The sequence below is a fragment of the Siphateles boraxobius genome, unplaced genomic scaffold, assembly GCF_051911475.1.
Source record: "Siphateles boraxobius isolate OS27281-9 unplaced genomic scaffold, OSU_SipBor_1 50, whole genome shotgun sequence".
In the NCBI taxonomy this organism is placed as follows: domain Eukaryota; kingdom Metazoa; phylum Chordata; class Actinopteri; order Cypriniformes; family Leuciscidae; genus Siphateles; species Siphateles boraxobius.
In genome coordinates, this window is record NW_027509142.1 from 1,798,625 (window position 1) to 1,820,064 (window position 21,440).

A 21,440-nucleotide genomic window follows, 5' to 3' on the forward strand; every position below is an offset into this window, starting at 1 on the left:
AGCCCAACATTCCAGTCCCAAGTCATCTCAGTCTCTGCTGGTTCAGTCCAGTCTAAAGTCGTCTCAGTCTCGACTGGTTAAACCCAGTCCCAAGTCGTCTGTGTCGCCATTGAGTCAAATAAGCACCGTCTCCTTCATCATCCAGACCCAAGCCTCCTTCATCACATTGGCTCTGCCCAGCTCCAAGTCTCCTTTGTCGTGGAATGTCCCTCCTAGCCTCTCTCTGCCAAAGCCATCCAGTTCCTCACCCTCGTCTCTGCTGTCTCCCTTCAGCCCCTCAGCTCCTCTAATGGATCCGCAGTGCTGCTTGTATCCACCTTAGGCTTCCCAGTCATCAGCTCCGCCTTGGTGCGTGGATCCCTCAACACAAACTTAAGCCTCAGAGCCCCAGACTCCACCTCAGCCCTCCGACCCATCGACTCCACCAGGGCTCCGGGCTCCGGGCTCCATGCTCCTTCGACTCTAAACATGAAATGTTGTCCCTCAGGATCTGCAAGGCTCCCTTCTGGCTTCACCTTGGTCAATAGTCGCTCTGGCTCTGCTTTGGACTTCCGAGCCATTAGCTGCACCTCAAACCTCCATCCATCTGGTTCTGCTGGGCTCCTCCTTCCTTCCGGTTCCTATAATGTCCTCACTCCCACCTTCTCCATCCTGGTCTGCCGAAACCAAGTCTCCACCTTGGTCACACACGCCTATGGCTCCACCTTGGCCCTCCAGGCCTTCAGTGTCACCTTGGTTCTGCATCTACTCTGCTCCACCTGGTTCCTCTCTGGTCATGTCTCCACCTTACTCTGTCAGGCTCCTCATTGTAATGGTTTCTAATTAGTTCTCACCCGTCCCCATTAATGATCTTCATCTGTGTTTCTTCGGTTCTTTGTCTCATGTTAGCGTTACGGTAGTTGTTATCTTTGTTAAACAAACTGACACTTGTACTAAAGATTTTATTTCTGTATTAGATAGTTTTGGTCCTAACTCAAAATATTAATTTCCCAACTCATAATAAAGGCCATGTTTTAGATTTAGTCTGTTGCTTAGGAGTGACACCATGCAATTTTAATTCCACCGAGCTTACCATCTCAGACCATAACATGTTTTTCATTGATATTATTCTGCCACTCCCAAATTTAAACTTGAAGCACTTCATATCATTCCGAAATATTAAAAACATCTACCCAGATGACCTTAATAGATTTTCTATCACAGTACCTCTGATTTACATAGAAGCAGACGCCTCCTCCCTGGCTCTTTCCTGTCGTCTCCCTGGAGCGGTCCAGTCTAATGGGGCAGCCAAAACCAGTGAGCACCAACTCGTTATCCAGGTCGCTCTCATTTTAGCCAAGTCTCAGTGATCCCCATCAGGTAGCACTCTTTGATCTCTGTTCTTACTTTTACCAAGCTCTCCAGCTCGTCGAAGTTGCGTCTCAAGGACTGCGCATTAGATAAAAACACCGAGGGCAGAGGAGGCAGCCGGCGTCGGTCATCAAGACAGAGCTTTTTTACTCTACTCCGGTCAACATGGAGAGGCACAAAAATCTCTGCCGGTATTGTGAACGGTATCTCACCCTCCGTTGAAGAACGTAATGACAGGAGAAGCTCTCTGGCAAACACAAGACGATATCCATGCTGCTGAACAGCCATCGCCCCTCGACAGATGCAGCAAACCAGCGTAGTGATAAAAACAAGTGAAAAGAATTGCGAAGACGACCCCGGATTCCACATCTCTGCACTCCGTCGTTATACACACATGCACACAACGTTCAAAAAATCGCTTAAAAACATAAACATAAAACCTAAAAACCACATAAAACAACCAAAGGACGGTGCTTGCTGTAGTGGGTCGCACTCAATGGAGCACTCATACCCTTTCGCCTTCAGAACTGCCTTAATTCTACGTGGCATTGATTCAGCAAACTCTCCATCAATTCACATCACAACTTAAAACACATCCGTTTAGATTAGTGTATCCTACATAAATTTCATCATTCCAACTTCATTTCCTGGACTTTTATGTTTTTTAACATCTTGACTGAACTTATTATTTTGATTTTACAATTGATATCATTGTTGGGCTTGTATTAATGTTCTGTTTATTTTTGTTCTTTAAGGTGTCCATGAGTGTCTTGAAAGGTGCCAAAAAAAATATTATTATTATTATTATTAATGTCTACATGCCTAAATGAATTAAGTTGTTGCCATGTGATTGGCTGATATAGTGAGTATATATATATAAATGTGTAAATATATAAAAATATATATAAACTGTATATACACTCACCTCAAGGATTATTAGGAACACCATTCTAATACTGTGTTTGACCCCCTCTTGCCTTCAGAACTGCCTTAATTCTACGTTGCATTGTTTCAACAAGGTTCCCGTTCCACCACATCCCAAAGATGCTCTATTGGGTTGAGATCTGGGGACTGTGGGGGCCATTTTAGTACAGTGAACTCATTGTCATGTTCAAGAAACCAATTTGAAATGATTGGAGCTTTGTGACATGGTGCATTATCCTGCTGGAAGTAGCCATCTGAGGATGGGTACATGGTGGCCATAAAGGGATGGACATGGTCAGAAACAATGCTCAGGTAGGCCGTGGCATTTAAACGATGCCCAATTGGCACTAAGGGGCCTGAAGTGTGCCAAGAAAACATCCCCCTCACCATTACACCACCACCACCAGCCTGCACAGTGGTAACAAGGCATGATGGATCCATGTTCTCATTCTGTTTACCCCAAATTCTGACTCTAACATCTCAATGTCTCAACAGAAATCGAGATTCATCAAACCAGGCAACATTTTTCCAGTCTTCAACTGTCCAATTTTGGTGAGCTCTTGCTAATTGTAGCCACTTTTTTCTATTTGTAGTGGAGATGAGTGGTACCCGGTGGGGTCTTCTGCTGTTATAGCCCATCCGCCTCAAGATTGTGCGTGTTGTGGCTTCACAAATGCTTTGCTGCATACCTCGGTTGTAACGAGTGGTTATTTCAGTCAAAGTTGCTCTTCTATCAGCTTGAATCAGTCGGCCCATTCTCCTCTGACCTCTAGCATCAACAAGGCACTTTCGCCCAAAGGACTGCCGCATACGGGATGTTTTTCCCTTTTCACGCCATTCTTTGTAAACCCTAGAAATGGTTGTGCGTGAAAATCCCAGTAACTGAGCAGATTGTGAAATACTCAGACCGGCCCGTCTGGCACCAACAACCATGCCACGTTCAAAATTGCTTAAATCTCCTTTCTTTCCCATTCTGACATTCAGTTTGGAGTTCAGGAGATTGTCTTGACCAGGACCACACCCCTAAATGCATTGAAGCAACTGATTAGATAATTGCATTAATGAGAAATTGAATCCTTTAGGTGAGTGTATATATACACACACACACACACACACACACACATATATATATATATATATATATTAGTGCTGTCAAACGATTAAAATATTTAATCGCGATTAATCGCATTAATGCCATAGTTAACTCGCGATTAATCGCACATTTTTATCTATTCTAAATGTCCCTTGATTTCTATTTGTCTCATTATTTTTTCTAATTTTAATGCTCTTATCAACATGGAAAAGTGGATCAGCAGTAAGTTTGTTCTTAGCTGTGGTATCCCTGTGTTTCTGTCTGAAGTCATCCATTGTAGAGCTTAGATCGGGCCCAAAAAATCAAGCCCGACCCGAGCCCGTGCGCATTGTGTCCGAGCCCGGCCCGGCCCGACACATAAACTGTAATTATGAGCCCGAGCCCGATTTAAACCTGTCCATTTTTTTAATATGTGGGTGGGTCGTTATAACTGACGTTCTCAACTACTTTCTATGTTACTTTCTCCCGCCCGCAACATTTTTGTCCCGCTCCCGCCCGCAAATACTCTTTTTTTTGTAGGCTACCTCCAAATACTTTCGCCTACGTGTCGCCACCATACACATCAGCATAAATGCTCCTGATAAATTATTTGTTATTAAAGCATTAACACACAAACCACTGTTATAACATAAAAGCAAGCAGGCTACTGAGTGCATGGTTTGGCATGACTGAATGCGAGCAAAGTGCGCTCTCTTTATAATTCCTAAAAAGCTGACATCAGTTCATCGCAATCTCACACATCTGTTATTATCAATGAAGCTGACTGCACAATGCATCTTCCATAATATATACACTTTGTTTGTTATAATTTGAGGATTTGCCAGCATACAGAATTCAGCACTGAACAAAAAGTCTGCTTTGAGCGGTGAGGGGAGTCTATTTTAAATGCTTCTGATTGGCCATTGCGTTCAAGAAATCAACACATATGTCTGTGATTGGCTACATCCCTCAACGCTGCAAACATGTTATAAAAAGAAACTCTGGCCTGTAAATCGTTTCTATTTTGTTTTAGTTGTTCTTGTTGCTTTTCTGCAACATATGAATAAAAAATTATTAGTTTTTATGTTTTATTCATAGATATTTCTAGTTTGCGGGAGTCCCGCGAATCGTTTTATGCTCCCGTATCCGCACACAGAGTGAGTGCATTACCGCTCGAGCCCACCCTCGCACTCGGCCATCAAATCTAGTCCCGCGCCGCACTCTATTGCGTTGAGCGTGCACGTCTCTAGATCGGCGTCTCGCGCTCGCTCCATCCACTCAAAACGTAACGTTAGCCTACTACTCTTTGGCCGGCGCGCAAGCCCAAACAAGTACGTGCGCCGTGCCTGTTCTTTTGTTTCCGGTCTAGCTATCCGGTGTGATGTTGTAGTTTTTCTAACGTTACTAGTTGTTGCAACAGAATGTGAAAAAAATACAAGTTTGCTAGGGCAAAAAGAGCGTTAATCTCGCGATAAAAAAATTGACGCCGTTAAAATGTGTTTGCGTTAACGCCGTTAATAACGCGTTTAACGCACAGCACTAATATATATATATATTCACTATATTGTCAAAACTATTGAATCATTGAATTCAGGTGTTCCAATCCCTTCCATGGCCACAGTTGTATAAAATCCAACACCTAGGCATACAAACTGCTTCTATAAACATTTGTGAAAGAATGGGTAGCTCTCAGGAGCTCAGTGAATTCAAGCGTGGAACCGTGATAGGTTGACACCTGTACACAAGTCCCTTTGTGCAATTTCTTCATCACTAAAACTGTTCCCATCTGCATCCCACTGTCAGCTGTTAGTGGTATTATAACAAAGTGGAAGCAATTGGGAACAACAGCAGCTCAGCCACGAAGTGGTAGGCCACGTAAAATCACAGAGCAGGGTCAGCTCATGCTGAGGCGTACAGTGTGCAGAAGTCGCCAACTTTCTGCAGAGTCAATAGCTACAGAACTCTAAGCTTTGTGTGGTCTTCAGATTAGATCAAGAACAGAGCATAGAGAGCTCCATGGAATGGTTTTCCATTGCCGAGCAGCTACATCCAAGCCTCACATGGCCAAGTACAATGCAAAGCGTTGAATGCCGTGGTGTAAAGCACGCCACCACTGGACTCTAGAGCAGTGGAGACGTGTTCTCTGGAGTGACGAATCACGCTTCTCTGTCTGGCAATCCGATGGACGAGTCTGGGTTTGGCGGTTACAAGGAGAATGGAACATGCCTGACTGCATTGTGCCAAGTGTAAAGTTTGGTGGAGGGGGGATTATGGTGTGGGGTTGTTTTTCAGGGGTTGGGCTTGGCCACTTTGTTCCAGTGAAAGGAACTCTTAATACTTCAGCATACCAAGACATTTTGGACAATTTCATGCTCCCAACTAGAACAGTTTGGGGAGGGCCCCTTCCTGTTCCAACATGACTGCGCACCAGTGCACAAAGCAAGACATGGATGAGCGAGGAACTTGACTGGCCTGTACAGAGTCCTGACCTCATCTCGCCCAACATCTGTGCCTGACCACATATGCACTTCTAGAAGAATGGTTAAAAATTCCCATAAACACAAATGCCCATAAATTCCCATAAACACACATTCCCATAAACACACAAATGCCCTTCCAGAAGAGTTGAGGGCTGTTATAGCTGCAAAGGGTGGGGCAACCCCATATTTAACCATACGGATTAAGATTGGGATGTCATTAAAGGTCATGTGCATGTAAAGGCATAAACATTTGGCAATTTAGTGACAATATCCCAAAACTTTTGGCAATATAGTGTTTTATATATAGGTATTAAATCTGAAATAAAACTCCACATTCACCTTTGACCTCTGACCTTGGCTGAAACAGGCTCCTATCTCAGCTATCCCTCAGAAGATATGGCTGAGGAGACATCACAAAAAATAGGGATGGGTCATGTATCCCCGTGACCTAGTTTTTCCTGGAGCAACCAGCATGTATCACGTTGCCCTCTAGCGTTAACTTATATGTCCCATGTTCAACGTGACCAGGTCGGCTTGCTGGCGAGACACTGTGAATGTAACTGATTGCACAACCATATATTGTCCTCCTGGAATCCTCTGTGCGCCCTAGATAATCTTTAGATTATAAAGGGCTCAAATATCATCCTAATTATATAAACTTCGCTAACCCCGAAAGTGTAATTATTGAGGCTGACAGTGCACTAAACATAGACTGATTCAGTTACAGTCACCTGGAGTCAATACTGGGGTCAAGACAAACTCACACATCACCCCATTCTGAGGCTTTTTTTTCTCCTGCGTTCTGTCAAGTATTATTGCTCGGTTGACCTGAACAAGTGAATTAAACTGTCTTCCTTTTTTAATATATATATTTGAAGGTTTCTTTGCAGGTAGGTCAACTGATTGATGGAGAGCTGTATTGATATAAGAGACTGAACTTCATTTGGGATTAGGAACTATAATTTCCAAAACAAAAAAATAAACCACTACTACTATTATGGTTATAATTCTTATTCTGATTTTAATGCCTGTTTTTTACACAATGTTTAAAGTGCCAGATCGAGTGAAAAAAAAAAAACGCTTTTATTTTGATTTATTTTGCTAAGAAATTTTATTGTGTTTTCTACCCAAACTGAATATTTTTCAGTGCAGATTTTTGAAATTCTAATCAAATTAATAAATAAGTCACAAGAATATTAACCTCATACTTTAATATTTAGATTTTTTTAGGCTATTAAATGATTTTTGAGAATTATATTGCAATGTGTATTTTATACATATTACATATTTAAATGAGTGTAATAAAAAAGAACAACCTGAACAAAACATTATAAAATGCTGAATTCATCATTATTCTGCTGCATCTTACCCATTTATATACATCACAAGTCTGATCGTTCGACCGATTGAGTTTAACATGTTTCCTTTCAGGTGTCACGATGAATTATGTAATGAAAACATGTACAGATCTAATGACAGGAGAACCAGGGTTCATTTAAGTGCTAAATGGTTTGTGGGATTATTATCTTTTTCTATTTATTAAATATACATTTAACCTGACTGATTCATTTATAAATCAACCTGACTGTAGCCTACACTACACACAAACATTTTACTTTTTAGAAATTAATAATACCAATTTCAAAATCAACACATTATTTTACAACACATGCATTTTAAAATTTTTTCCTCTGACCTAATTCAAACTAAAAAGATATTTGTGCGGTTTCAGTAACCTTAAGTTCACATTTAAGGCCTTTAAAGACACATTTAATATAATACAAACATTATGATAATGTCGGTTAACATGATATAATGTTTAATAGTTGTTAAATGTACATCCAGAAATACTGTAAAATGGATGTGCAGGACTTTTTTAGGGTAAGCTAATGTAGTTTTGAGTATTCTGTCATATAAATAATTCAATGAGTAATATTGATTGACACTCGTGTCCTTATTACAGTGTAATTATACATGTAAGTACTGAGTAATATTAATTAACTACATGTACTTATAGAGTTAAGGTTGGGGTTTGATTGAGGGTTAGTTGCATGTAATTATGCATAATTTATAGTTATTACTACAGTAACTACATGAAAAACATATAACAATGACACCGTAAAATAAAGTGTTACCACAATATTTTTTTTGTTTTGAATAAACCCAGTATTTATTTATCTGTAAAGCATACAACATGTTTAATGAGGTAACATTTTTAACATTTTTGTATTAGCCTACTCTCTATGTTTGACTGTGAAAATATAATGAAACTCTTTGAAAGTCTTTTTTTCACCTTTGAGACTAAGTTCTGAGACGTGGAGCAGCAGTCGCTGTTGCTATAGCTGCAGTTTGGAAGCATGTTGAAGCCGGCACATGTCCGGAGCTTTACTGAGGATTAGACATGGAAGACACTGTCCAGGTGAATGACGCAACACGTTGAACAGCCGCTGTCTCCGTCTCTGCACAGACACATTTACCCAGCAGAACTGGGACACTGCAACATGAAGACAATTGATCAAAACCAGCATAAAGACGATCAGTTCGATATAGACAGAAAACTGTTCGAACGGGAAGCTCAGCAAACACACAATGTAAAAGGTGTAATTGTGCAGATGTCATCCAAAGAAGCTATTTCCAAAGCTATTAAAAATGTTGTTTGCCAGTGTCTAATATCTAGACAATGTACAGTCTTATCAAATCATATTTTGACTTTGAATAAAATAGTTTTAAACAATAAAATAATTGATTTATTCCATGGTCTGTCTAAATACTCTGATTGGCTGGAATGTGTGCACTAAACCTGTTGAATGCACAGGAACACTATTTTTGAATGCAACAACTTGGATGTTTGAGTCATTTCAACTTAAATTACATTAAAAAAAAAAACGACTTAAAAAAATAAGTTGAATCTTGAATAACGTAAAAAAAGTTGAAAATTGCTAAACTTATTTTGATGTAAATGTAAAACCACATGTTGTCATAACGTATTGATCATCTCATTTTTTACAGTGATGTCACAGTCAGTTTAATCACCATTCTATATTAATGCGCTGTTTTCATCATCCATCCATCCATCTATATATATGTATATCAATGCTTAATGTTGATGTGTTTTTGTCATCTACTTTTCACATTAACCATACTTATAAAGGGAGATTATAAACTGTTCTTTTTTTTTTTTTTGTATTTCCAGTATCTAATCAAATTGTTAAGTCATGTTGCTACATAAATGAGGGCACCTGAAATAAAATGCAAGATGTTTTCCTTGATTGCCTGATTAGCAATTCCAGCGAACACTAGTTGTTACATGAGGAGCCGCTGGAGCGGGGCAGTGGGTGGACGTTCACCCGGGTGTCACGTTGATTTGTGGAGGACCCTCCCTCCCTGCAGAGCCAGATAAAAGGCACACAACAACATTTGGGATTAGTGTGAGTCTAAAAAGCAAACGAGGAACTCTGACTAAAAACAAAATTTGAGTGAAAGGAGGACTTTTTGTTTCATTTTTACCCTTTTTATATGAAGGATTCTCAACAGCATTGATCAGAACACTGTGTTGAGCTGGTTTTGTATTTCGGACAGGTGCTGGATGAAGATGAGGATGTTGTTTTTCTGCAGTCTGCTTTTCCTGATGGCAGGAGATGTTCTCCTGGCCTGCTCTCTGAAGAACTACACGCTGTACGTGGAGAGACACGAGTGCGGTCACTGCATGGCCGTCAACACCACCATGTGCAGCGGAATGTGCTTCACACAGGTACAGTAACAACACACACATCCACGGACATCTCAAAAGATATGAGAAAGAAAACACACCGGTTTCATGACCATTTTTTACCATAAAGAGCTCTCTCAAAATATTCAGAAATCATTGTTATTTTGGAACATATTGAATTTAATATTGAATATATTTAAATCATTGAATCAAACAAACAACTAATATCTTATTCATATCATTTTATATGAAAATAGCTCTGTTTAATGTATGCTTTTTGTGTTTGCATCGTGCGCTTAAAAGAGATAAAAATAAAAATAGATACATATGGTCACACTTTACATTAGATTAGGGTCCAATTCTCACTCAATAGTTAGTAAGTTTAGGTATTGTGTGATTAAGGGATGTAGAATATGGTCATGCAGAATAAGTACATACAGCCAATATTCTAGTAATATGCATGCTAATAAGGCAACTAGTTATTAGTGAGAATTGGACCCTAAACTAAAGTGTTACTGAGAATATTACTCATAAATGACTTGTTTTGGGGTCATAACACACACTGCATATAGACATTATGAACAATTGTCTCTCATTAGTTATATTTCTAAAATGTTGCTTGTGAAATAAATCAGGTCCTGAATCAATTTGGCCCTGAGAAATCAGCATGAATCAAAGTCTCTGAAATACTACATAATATATCCCGTGAAACGAGATAATAATAATGTCCGGTGTGTTGTGTATTGTGTATGTGACAGGACACGAACGTGAGAGGATTTGTGGGCAAGCGTTTCCTGATTCAGAGAGGATGCATGCATCGTTCTGTGGTCTATGATTCTGCCAGGATGCCCGGCTGTCCCGTCCACATCGACCCCCTCTTCTTTTACCCGGTGGCAAACCGGTGCCGCTGCACAAAATGCAACACTGCCAAGAACGAGTGCGTCGACAAGCCACGTCACATTCCCAGCAAATGTCCCGAGCACCTGCGAGTCTGAGGATGAAGAACGAGGACCGTTTCTTCTGATAACCTTTTCTGTGCTCTGCTAGAAAGTGTTTTTGAATATTTATATATATACATTTCAGCTATGACGTTTTGATAAATGAGTGAATATTGCAGGTGACAGAAGCTTCTCCTGCCCGCAGCTTTTTCACTGTAAATATCTGCATTAACCAGTCTCTAGGTCTCATTTACTGTAACTCCTAATATCATTCACTGCTTTTTTTTTAAACAACCAAATCCGTTTTATAATGGAATCAGCAAAGTGTATAAATAATGTTGTGGAAACTGAAAAATAAACCAATGATCAAATTTGGTCTGATATTGCCATTTTATGAAAATTGCAAGCAAATTTGGGATTCGTGTGATTTTTGGTTTTACAATCGATGTAACCATCCCCATAGGCTATAACTATAAATCAGAACAGATACTAATAATAAAAAAAAGCTAATTAAATGTATGGTCATAACAGTATGAAACATCAAGTGAAGTTTATTTTTCAGTTTAGAGTTTTTTTTTCAGTGAAAACACCCCTGTTTTTGTCATACCTTTATTGTTTTTATATATACTTTTTTATTTATTTATCTAGAGTGTTTAACAAAAGAGAAAGAAGACGTTTAAAGATTCTTTGGTGAATTCATGGAAAAATCCAAAAAATTCATAAAATGATAACCAAAGAGGAGCAAGCAAAACTACCATTGTCATTTTTTAAATAGTCATCTAACAAACAACAGCGATTTTGTGCAAAATCACTTTTGTTTGCATGTTGCATCGATTAACGGTTTGACATTAAAGTCAAGAATTCGCACATTAAAAGGGAAAATGTATTTCTGTTAAGGAGTTTTATATACAGTTTTGCATGTCAGGGATTGCACTTAATTTCTCCATCTTGCCATACTGATTTTAATCATCATGATTTATAAATGTATTTAATTAACAAAATATATAATTAAACTAATATTGTAATTTGGTTAAAGTTAAATAAATACGTTACTTCAGTCAACATTTATAAAAGTACAAAAACTAGTTTAAATATGCCATTATAAATTAATTCATTTTATAAAGTTGCCTGTTGCTTTTTCAAGTATTTCATGTTCACTGTTCCTTTAAAAGTAGTGAACTTAACTGAAACAAAAATGTTTCCCTTGTGAAAAATAAGTACTTTTATAAAGTGTACTTATTACGCGAGTAATGTACTTTAACATAATACACTTGAATTGTGAATGTTTTTGAAAGCCGAAATCAAATGCATATTAGGCCTATTTGTAATTGGATTCACATGTATTATAGTTTCAATTAATATTAAATGTAATTAATTGAACTTAAGAGTGATTTTTTTAACCAACTTAAGTGGGACTTGTATATGTAATTTCCTAATTACTTCCATTGTCTTTGGTTAAAGTTTGGTTAAATATGGTTAAAGTACTTCCGAACAAGCAATTCATGTGAACTAAAATACACTTTAATGTTGGTTAATTTACACTATTATTTAATTAAAGATATTTGTAATTACATTGTAGTGTAATAATGCAATAGTGAATATGCAATTAAGTATATTTAAAATGTATTTCAAAAATCTATTAAAGGGTATTTTAATTAAACACACTAGAATTTTTAAATTTTAGTTAATGTTTATTTCATTAATATTTACTAATGAATTATTGAAATCAAAAGTTGTATTTGTTAACATTAGTTAATGCACTGTGAACTAACATGAACAAGCAATGAACGATTGTTTTCTATTAACTAAAGTTAACAAAGATTAATAAATACTGTAACATATGTATTGCTTATTATTAGTTCACGTTGGTTAACACATTATCTAATGTTAGCAAACGAGACCTTATTGTGTAAGGTGCTACTAAAATGCATGACTTAGAAGCTCTCAAACATTACTCAGCAGAAAGGTTTCTTGGTCACAAATCTTACTCTAGCGTTACATTGAATGTAAGTTCGACAAACGAAACATTTTACCACAAACGCTCCTGAGATAAGCGCATGTTTACCATGTCAAACTAGAGAACTCCAAAGAAACAGAACAGCTTGTGACAAGCTTTTTTAGTAATACATAAGAATAAGTGCATCAGGAGTCCATCAGTTTAATTCAGTGTGAAAAGATGGATCTCAAAATCACACAGTTTCTCTGAGAAGTATGCAGAAGATGCCGGAAAACTGAGAACGTGCTTTTCTGAACATTTAAACTGCTCAAGATGAACAAATGACTCATCACTAAACAAAAAGAATGATCCAGTTAACCACACACAGTTTTTAAGAATCAAATCTATGTAAACTTTTGAATGGGTTTCATTTTAATGATCTCTCTTATTTTGTTAACATTATCAACATTTTGCAGATTCTGCACGGTGTGTGTAAACTAACCAACGTCCTAGTAGAAAACTGGCAGATATTACATCACATTTTCCACCAACACCAGGATTCACATCCTCCATCATCCGTCGTCTTCACTGACACTGGGCTTTAAAAAAATAAAAATAAAAAACTTTAATAAATGTGTTTAGTCCTACTGTTATAGATAAATATCCCAAGACCAATGCAAGTTAAGAAGGATTTTCCTGTATTTACTACGACTGGCACAGTAATGCTGCTTCCCTCTTCCTTTGGTCTGTTACCTGTAAATATAGGATGTTTAGACGGGGATCTGTCAGTGGAATTTATTTCTTGCAAATGGAAAAGGTCATCCAAAGCATTTAAAAAGACTTGATCGCAGTGCTTTAGCTTATAGTGTGTGATGGCTGGGCAAGCAGTAATGACATAACTTCACTGCTACACTCCCTCATTCACACTCTGAACTACATTTCCCAGCATCCCCTCATGGTTCTCACCTGCACTCATTCAGCCGCACCTGCCACTGATCATCACTTCATTAACACACACATATAAACACACACCTCGGTCACCGACGTCATCTGGTCTAGTTTAAAGAAAAGACTATTCACCGGCTTTCCTAGCGCCAGAGTCTCTTCTACGATTGTTTCTACTTCCTCGTGTCTCAAGCGTCTTCAGTCGTGATTTACCTGTTAACTATCTGCTTTCCATCTGCTCATCTGCTGTAATAAAGTCTATCCTTATTTCTGCTAACCATCTGTCTGAGACTGATATTCCAGAACAATCACCTCATCAATATGGGGTTGTGATTCCACACAGCTTGTACCGTATCTCCAATAAGTCTTCTGTACTGATCCTGCACAATGAATAAATCCAGACAAGTACAACATCACATATTACAAACACAGAGTTAACTGTATGTCACACTCTTCAAATGCAAAAAGGGGAAAAATACTTATTATTTTTATAAACATTATTTCTTGAGGTGGGTGATATGATTATTACTTGTAATTATATTATTGATTATATGGATTACATATTAATGTCTACGAATGTCAGATTTGATAGGGTCTACTTTGCTAACCAGAGATCAGAAAATTTGACGATCAAATACAATGAACGGCTTTTTTTCTTGGTGTCTCTGTTCATATGTTTCCGTACCATTGTCATTACTTTGTTTTACTCTAAGTAAAACTTAATTACAAATTTTACACGTTACAATAAGGTTCATTAGTTAACATTAGTTAACTATATTAGTGAGCGTATAATGATGATTGCACTTATACAGGATTTATTCATCTTTGTTAATGTTAATTTCAACATTTACTAATACTTTATTACAATATTGTTAACATTGGTTAATGCACTGTGAACTAACATTAACAAACGATTAACAGCTTTATTTTTATTAACTAACATTAACAAAGTTAAACACATACAGTAACAAATGTATTACTCATGGTTAGATCATGTTAGTTAATACATTAACTAATGTTAACTAATGAACCTTATTGTTACCCAATTTTTTTGCACTTAAGTGTGTTAAGAAATATAGTTATGAAAGTGTACTTTCTTTAAATGGTCTTAAATTTTAATATTATATCATCTGCAAACACAATTTTTACTTTTAAGATTTGACGTACTGTACACTACAAGTGCACATTCATTAAGCACACTTCTTTTGCACACTTCAGTGCTTCCAGATAAGGCAACAACGATGAAAATAAAATTGGAACAATTTTCACTCAAAAATTGGAACAATTTTCAATCAAAAAATAATAGTAGTTTCACAAAAATTAAACCTGCCAGAGAAAAGCTTACTCTTGTAAAATGTACTCTAATCATTTTTATTTACAACATTTTTTTTACAGTGGATAGTAGAAATCCACAATCATGTGAACTATTAAAAGTGAATTTGATGTAAATCAATTTTCAAAATCAAAATTAAATATATTAATTTTTTTAGATTTCAGTACAATAAAATTTGAAGTATACAAAATACTGTATCAACACGATACATGTTCTTCATGTAACTGACACTTCTCCCAAATTATTCAATAAAAGTAAAAAAATTATGTATTATGAAAGGAAATAATTATGTTTAAAATATTTTATTAGAGTCAATCAGGTATAACATTCTGGACACGTATGAGCATGTTTTGGAAGAAATCTAACATTCTTAATTTTTATTTAATTAAAATTTTCCCCAAAGATTTATTCTAAAACTTAAGAATGCACTCAAATGTACTCACCTAAAATCCTTAAATATGTATGTAAGTGTGTGTGCAGTAGTGTGAGTGTCTGTTTGCATGCTTCTACTGTAAGAAGATCCTGCTCCTCTGATTGGCCGTGCAGTCAGTCCTAGCAGAGACACACAGTGACTCCTAGGAGGGGTTTCTGTATATAACCCTTCCCTGCTGCTTTACACACTGACTGCTCCTCTGTCTACCTCAGTCCTCAGACCAAACCACAAACCTCTCACCATGGCTCAACAACCAATCAGGTATGAAACACAACCACTGCATTCAGTAAAAACCCTTTTGGTGCTACGGTATTATTGTAAGTAGTCTGAACCTGTTGATTTGAACTCGTGTCAGTCTGACATTGCCTTGCTTCTTTGTCATTTATCTTTACCTTCAAAGAAGTTCCTTGATTTTGTATAAATGTAAAATGGAAGAACGGGAATACAATGACTATGATTTTTTGGGGGGGTATTGATTTATTTATTCGATCTCTTCTGTTGTTCGCAAGCCTCCCTGCCAAGCTCATCAATGGTGGAGTTGCAGGACTGGTGGGTGTTACCTGTGTTTTCCCCATAGATCTTGCCAAGACAAGACTCCAGAACCAAAGAGGAAGCCAGCGGGTCTACAAAAACATGTATGTTTTGCATACCACATTTATAACATTTAGTTTAATTTAATTTAGGAATTTGTGTTTTGTCTTTTCCAATCCACTTTAAACTCTACACCGAACCCTTATTGCAAGTTCACTCAACCTTAAACAAGAAAGCATTTTCTTTGAAAGAGAGTTCCTGGGAGAAAGTAAGATAATTACTTGTTATGGAGGTCGGAAAACTCGTTTTTCTTTCTCAGAACACAATGTGAGTGTAAGGCGTGAAGCTTATTCAGGCTTCACTATTGTTTCAGAATGGTGATATAGCTCATTAGACAATAACAGGTCATTTTTATTGTGATTAGGATGGACTGTCTGATAAAGACTGTTCGATCTGAGGGATACTTTGGAATGTACAGAGGTAAGCAGTTTTAAGTTGATCGAATTTTTAAAAGAAAGAAAATCTCTTGTTCTTCATTTTTTACTAAAATCTAAAGCACTATAAGGACATTTTCATAAAGCAACATAATTTGCATGTCAGCACTTTATACCCTTTACATAAACCTTCCCGAGGCAATGACTCAAAATGATTTGGCTGTAATGGGTGTTGGTCTTGGCAGCATGTGTTTAAATACAAGTAACTGTGACTTACTTTTAGATGTTTGATATACCGTAGTAAACATTTGAAGTGGATCAAAACCTTTCATCAAAGTTATACATGCATTTTTATACACCCATTCTTGTCTTAGGACAACTTTGATTCACTTTTTTTATCCACTTCAAATGTTGACTACTGTAGTTTGCAAAGTTTTGTATTTGCAAACAACTCTTACAATATATTTTATAAGAGGATCCGAAGCAGGAATTATATACTTAGAACAACGAAATTAAAACATCTCTTTAGTGGTAAATATTTTCATAGATCGACTCATAAGTTTTCTTCCTACAGGGGCAGCAGTCAACCTGACACTGGTGACTCCTGAAAAGGCCATCAAACTGGCCGCCAATGATTTCTTCCGTCAGCGACTCAGTAGGGGAGAGTACGTTCCCTCCGCTTCTATCAAGAGATTGCACTGTACTTAAGAATAGTTACATGAAAAGAGGGTGAATGATACCCACCTGTGTTTCAGACTCAAGCTGAGCGTGTTTCAGGAAATGCTGGCTGGTTGCGGGGCAGGGATGTGTCAGGTTATTGTAACAACCCCCATGGAAATGCTCAAGATCCAGCTTCAGGATGCAGGACGACTTGGTGAGGCATAAATACTGACCCAGGTTCACCTTCTATCATGATGAATCTACAATTTTCAATGACCTTAACAGTCATCAAATCAGAGAATATTTCATCACGTAATTCATGTACCTAAACATGTTTCCCCAACACACTATATGATTTAGTAGACTTGCATTGGGAAGGAAAATATCTGACCGGCTGTGCCGTTTTTTCCACATTCAGTGGCTCAGCAGAGGAAGTTACCCATGCTCCACACTGTGAAACTTGGAACGGCCAGTCCAGTCCTGAACTGCTCCTACAGTGTGGGTCCTGTGTCTTCAACCAGGAGAGTGTCGGCCATTCAAATTACCCAGGAATTGCTTCGCACAAAGGGCATCCAGGGACTTTACAAAGGACTAGGTGCAACCCTCATGAGGTAAGACTCCATCCTGTAATGTAAACGAGCAATCCACTCCAGTCAAAACTGTGGTTGGGGCAAACAGACCACACGCCTAAATAATAAGCATTACAGTACCACTAGCCTAAAAGCCACAATAAATATTGGTGTAACACAGGGGTGTCCAATCTTGCTACCAGAGGGCCACTTTCCTAGAGTTTAGCTCTAAACACCGGGACACACCAAGCTGACGGTCGGCCGTTGGTTACAATGTCGGGCTGTTTTTGAGTGTTGGTCGGCTTTGTTTTTTTCACTGTTCCACACCATTTGCGGTCAGGGTTTTTTGGGCCGATTCAGCATGTAGAATTGGCATCGGTCCGTCAGTGAGAGAGAGAACTCTGATTGGCTGTTCAGTGAACGATTCAGTGCACAAGAACAGAGACAAAAGTGATGAAAGGAACAAAGAAGTAAAGACAGACTTAAGGATGTTTTAATTTGACATAATCTTACCTGAGCATTCAAATGCACAACATGAGCCAAGTGAAATGAACAAAATGATCAGAGTGATTAGTACTAAAAATGGTAAACTGGGACTGCTTTGTTAACGGGTTGTATATCTGCAGTCCTAGTGTCAGTTTCCCTTTTTGAATGACGAATATAGACTATTGACACCAGCTGATGTAGAAATATACAGTATTTACTTACACGCAGGGGCACGCTTTAGTCCTTTCGGTGTGTTCAAGGGCAACTTTTGGGCTGAGACGACAGCAGACGAGAATCGACAACACTGTCAGCTTCCATCGCCACTAGTTCTTTGGTGTGACCCGGGCTTCACACATATGCCTGGAAGTTTTGTTGTGATCCTGAAGAACTTGGTCATCTGGTTCAGGTGTGTTTACTTAGGGCTGGAGCTAAACTCTGCTGAAAGGTGGCCCTCCAAAAGCAGGATTGGACATCCCTGGTCAAGTTGAACTTGTCCCTAGATCAACATACACGTTTGTCCTCGAACAACATTGCCATCAAACAATTATGGTAGAGCTAGAGCCTTCAACAACTTTCTTAGTAGCCTATCCTTCCTCTCAGATTTCCAGGGTAGGTTGGGGTTAGGGCTATAAATGACACTGATCAAGGAACTTCCAACAAGGTATCTCTCTAAAACAGACCTTGGGTCTTCTTCTTGCAGGGATATCCCCTTCTCTGTAATTTACTTTCCACTGTTTGCCCACATCAACCAGCTGGGCAAGACATCTGAGGGTGACGATGTGCCTTTTTACTGGTCTTTTATTTCGGGCTGTGTGGCTGGATGTACAGCGGCTGTGGCAGTCAGTCCTTGTGATGGTGAGTGTTCAAGATTGGCTGAACAACATGTATATGAGCAGATGTTAGTGTATGTGCAAAGACTAAGGTTGATCCATCTCTATCCAGTGGTGAAAACCCGGCTCCAGTCACTCAATAAAAGTGCCAACGAAGACACCTACAATGGCGTCTTAGACTGCATCAGGTATAGTATCCAGTAACTTGGATACCAGACATTCTGGGAAAGAGAATTAGTAACCAATTTGGTTCCTCTTCTGTATTGTAATGATGATTCTGCTCTTTCTTCCTACAGAAAGATAATGCGTAAAGAAGGGCCAACTGCTTTTCTGAAGGGTGCCGGCTGCAGGGCGCTAGTCATCGCTCCACTCTTCGGAATTGCTCAAGTGGTTTACTTCATCGGTGTTGGAGAGTTCCTCTTAGGACAAACCCCATTCAACCTTTACTCTGTCTAAACATCTTCACACTATGAAACCAACTGAATTAAACTTTAAAGACCAATGCAGCCATGATGCAACTAAATGTTTGAGAACAAACCAACCTGGTCACGTGACAATTTGTAATATTTTATATGAGATGGTAGTATCGTTCAAGTCGGGGTCATACAAAAACATAAACCTATTTTAGTAATCTGGAAGGTTACATGATCAAAGTTATAAGACATAACATGATTTCGCCATCTTGTTCAAATTATTATGTGTTGCCATGAATGTGTGTTGAAACAAATGTTTTTTTGGAGAAGATTGATAATGGCTTAAATGAGTTAACTTTTATGTCTTTACATGCTATCTTTAGCATATTCAATGTGCTTATTCAGGAAGCTATATCATTGCACATGATTAGGTTTCTTTTTCTATTGGAAATGTATGGTCAGAGACAGTCAGATTTATCCTCAGTGAGGGTTGATTTGAAAGCGTACAGTCATGATTCATGGACTCAAAGAGCCAGAAAATCTTGTAATATCTTTTTTTTTTCTATACACATGTCCTCCATTAACAGTTCTGTCCTACCTTTCTTGTAATGTTTTGAATATGCACAATATTATGGAGGCGCTGCTGATTAATGTGGACATTAGCATGGAGACATATCTATGAGGACATTGTTATACAATATACATGACTCTAAGAGACAGAGATGGGAAGTTTGATTCCTGCTGAAGTGAGGTGAGTTTTACATTAACAGAATTAAAAGACATTCTGTTCAACCTAAACTTGTTAAATTGTCATGATTAGAGCTTTAAACAGGTCTGTACATATCTTGAACCATTTCAAGCAGTTCACATGTTCAGAAATTTGGATTTGTTTGGGATTCACACATTGAAATAGAAGAAATATGGAACTGAACAATGGTTTGACACAAGGAACATAACCTAAAATCAATGTGTGTTTTATTGTTAATTCCACAATGTTCCCAATTCTGTGGTTAATATGTGCAAATGCATTTTTAAAAAAGTTTCTTGAACATTTTAGCTGTTTTTAAATGTGGAATGCCACACAATTATGAAGTTTGCTTGGCTAATCTATTTGCTACTAACACTGCTGAATAATTAGGAAGCTGTGTATAACGATACATTAAGCAAAACCCTTTTTAAGATGTAGTGAAGTATGTGATTCTTTTCAATTTTAAAATAATTGTAATTTTTCTATCAAAATTTTTCAAAATATTCTATCTGCTTTGTAAGTAAGATGGTGTTAAGAGATGTGAAAGACACTAAAAAACTAATGATAATTTGTTAAAAAATGACATGGAACTTAATTAATTAGTAGTGCAGTGGTTGTACTCAAGCCTGTAAACAAACTGTATCCTTAAGTTAAGTCTTAGCAGTATTGAAATATAACACTTGCATTTATTTTTAGCCCAAAAAAGAATAATAAATGTTTTATACAGTATGTATTATATATGTGTATTATATATATATATATATATATATATGTGTGTGTGTGTGTGTGTGTGTGTGTGTGTGCTCCAATGAAAATAACAAGTTAAAGATTTGAATTACACATGTTGCAGTAGTGTAAAGGAAACACACACATAAACAGACATCTAAAGTGCTTGGTGAGTGTTAACTAAGAACACATCTGAGTTGGTGAAAAGTGCACACTGTGCAGTGTAGCTGAAACTTTAGCCTGTGCGATTCTGCCCAAGAGCTTCCTGCATAGCATTCACTTGCAGCTGACATGCAATTCACGTCAGAAAGACTAAACAAAGTCTTGACTTCATGTACGTGGTGTACGTGATTGTAGCAAGCAGTGTAATTTACAATATTTTTTTCCCTAACTTCTGTATTTAAAGACATATTTAAAAAAAAAAAACTTACAATAACTCTATAAGATAATAATGAAGAATAAACATTTCTGTTTGACTCTGGTGCTCATGTGGCAAGAAATATAAATAGATTATTTAAAAAAATTATACATTTCTGAGCTTTTGTAGGAGGTTTAGGCATTTTTAAATGATTTTATTTCCATTTATATATTTATACATTCTACATAAACAGTTTCATATCAAAAACATTTACATTTTCATGTCAATATTTGGTCAGAAATTAAGATTTGATGAAACATTGAAAAATTACTTGGTGGACCTAAATAATGTTGAGAAAAAAACGTTTTGATATATATGTAGAACGAATGGGGTAGTAAAAGCATTAGTTTTTACCTTATGACTGCAAGCTGGTGCCAAATTCTCTCTCTCTCTCTCTCTCTCTCTCTCTCTCTCACACACACACACACACACACACACAAACACACACACACACACGCACGCACGCACGCACGCACACAGGCACGCACGCACGCACGCACACAAA

The 21,440-nt window shown here is 37.6% G+C and overlaps 2 protein-coding genes across 2 annotated transcripts; both read left to right on the plus strand.

The window, feature by feature from the left end:
* The first annotated feature begins 9,261 nt into the window (after positions 1-9,261).
* Positions 9,262-10,759, plus strand: LOC143712671 (thyrotropin subunit beta). The gene is made up of 2 exons (XM_077204606.1): positions 9,262-9,577; positions 10,294-10,759. Exons 1-2 carry the CDS (start codon positions 9,413-9,415, stop codon positions 10,528-10,530), a joined length of 402 nt encoding a protein of 133 aa, XP_077060721.1. The 5' UTR covers positions 9,262-9,412; the 3' UTR covers positions 10,531-10,759.
* Positions 10,760-15,229: 4,470 nt separating this feature from the next.
* slc25a55b (solute carrier family 25 member 55b) lies at positions 15,230-19,841 on the plus strand. Its single transcript, XM_077204700.1, has 9 exons — positions 15,230-15,381; positions 15,630-15,755; positions 16,076-16,131; positions 16,660-16,750; positions 16,841-16,959; positions 17,164-17,356; positions 18,501-18,655; positions 18,743-18,818; positions 18,927-19,841. Exons 1-9 carry the CDS (start codon positions 15,362-15,364, stop codon positions 19,084-19,086), a joined length of 996 nt encoding a protein of 331 aa, XP_077060815.1. The 5' UTR covers positions 15,230-15,361; the 3' UTR covers positions 19,087-19,841.
* Positions 19,842-21,440: the final 1,599 nt, after the last annotated feature.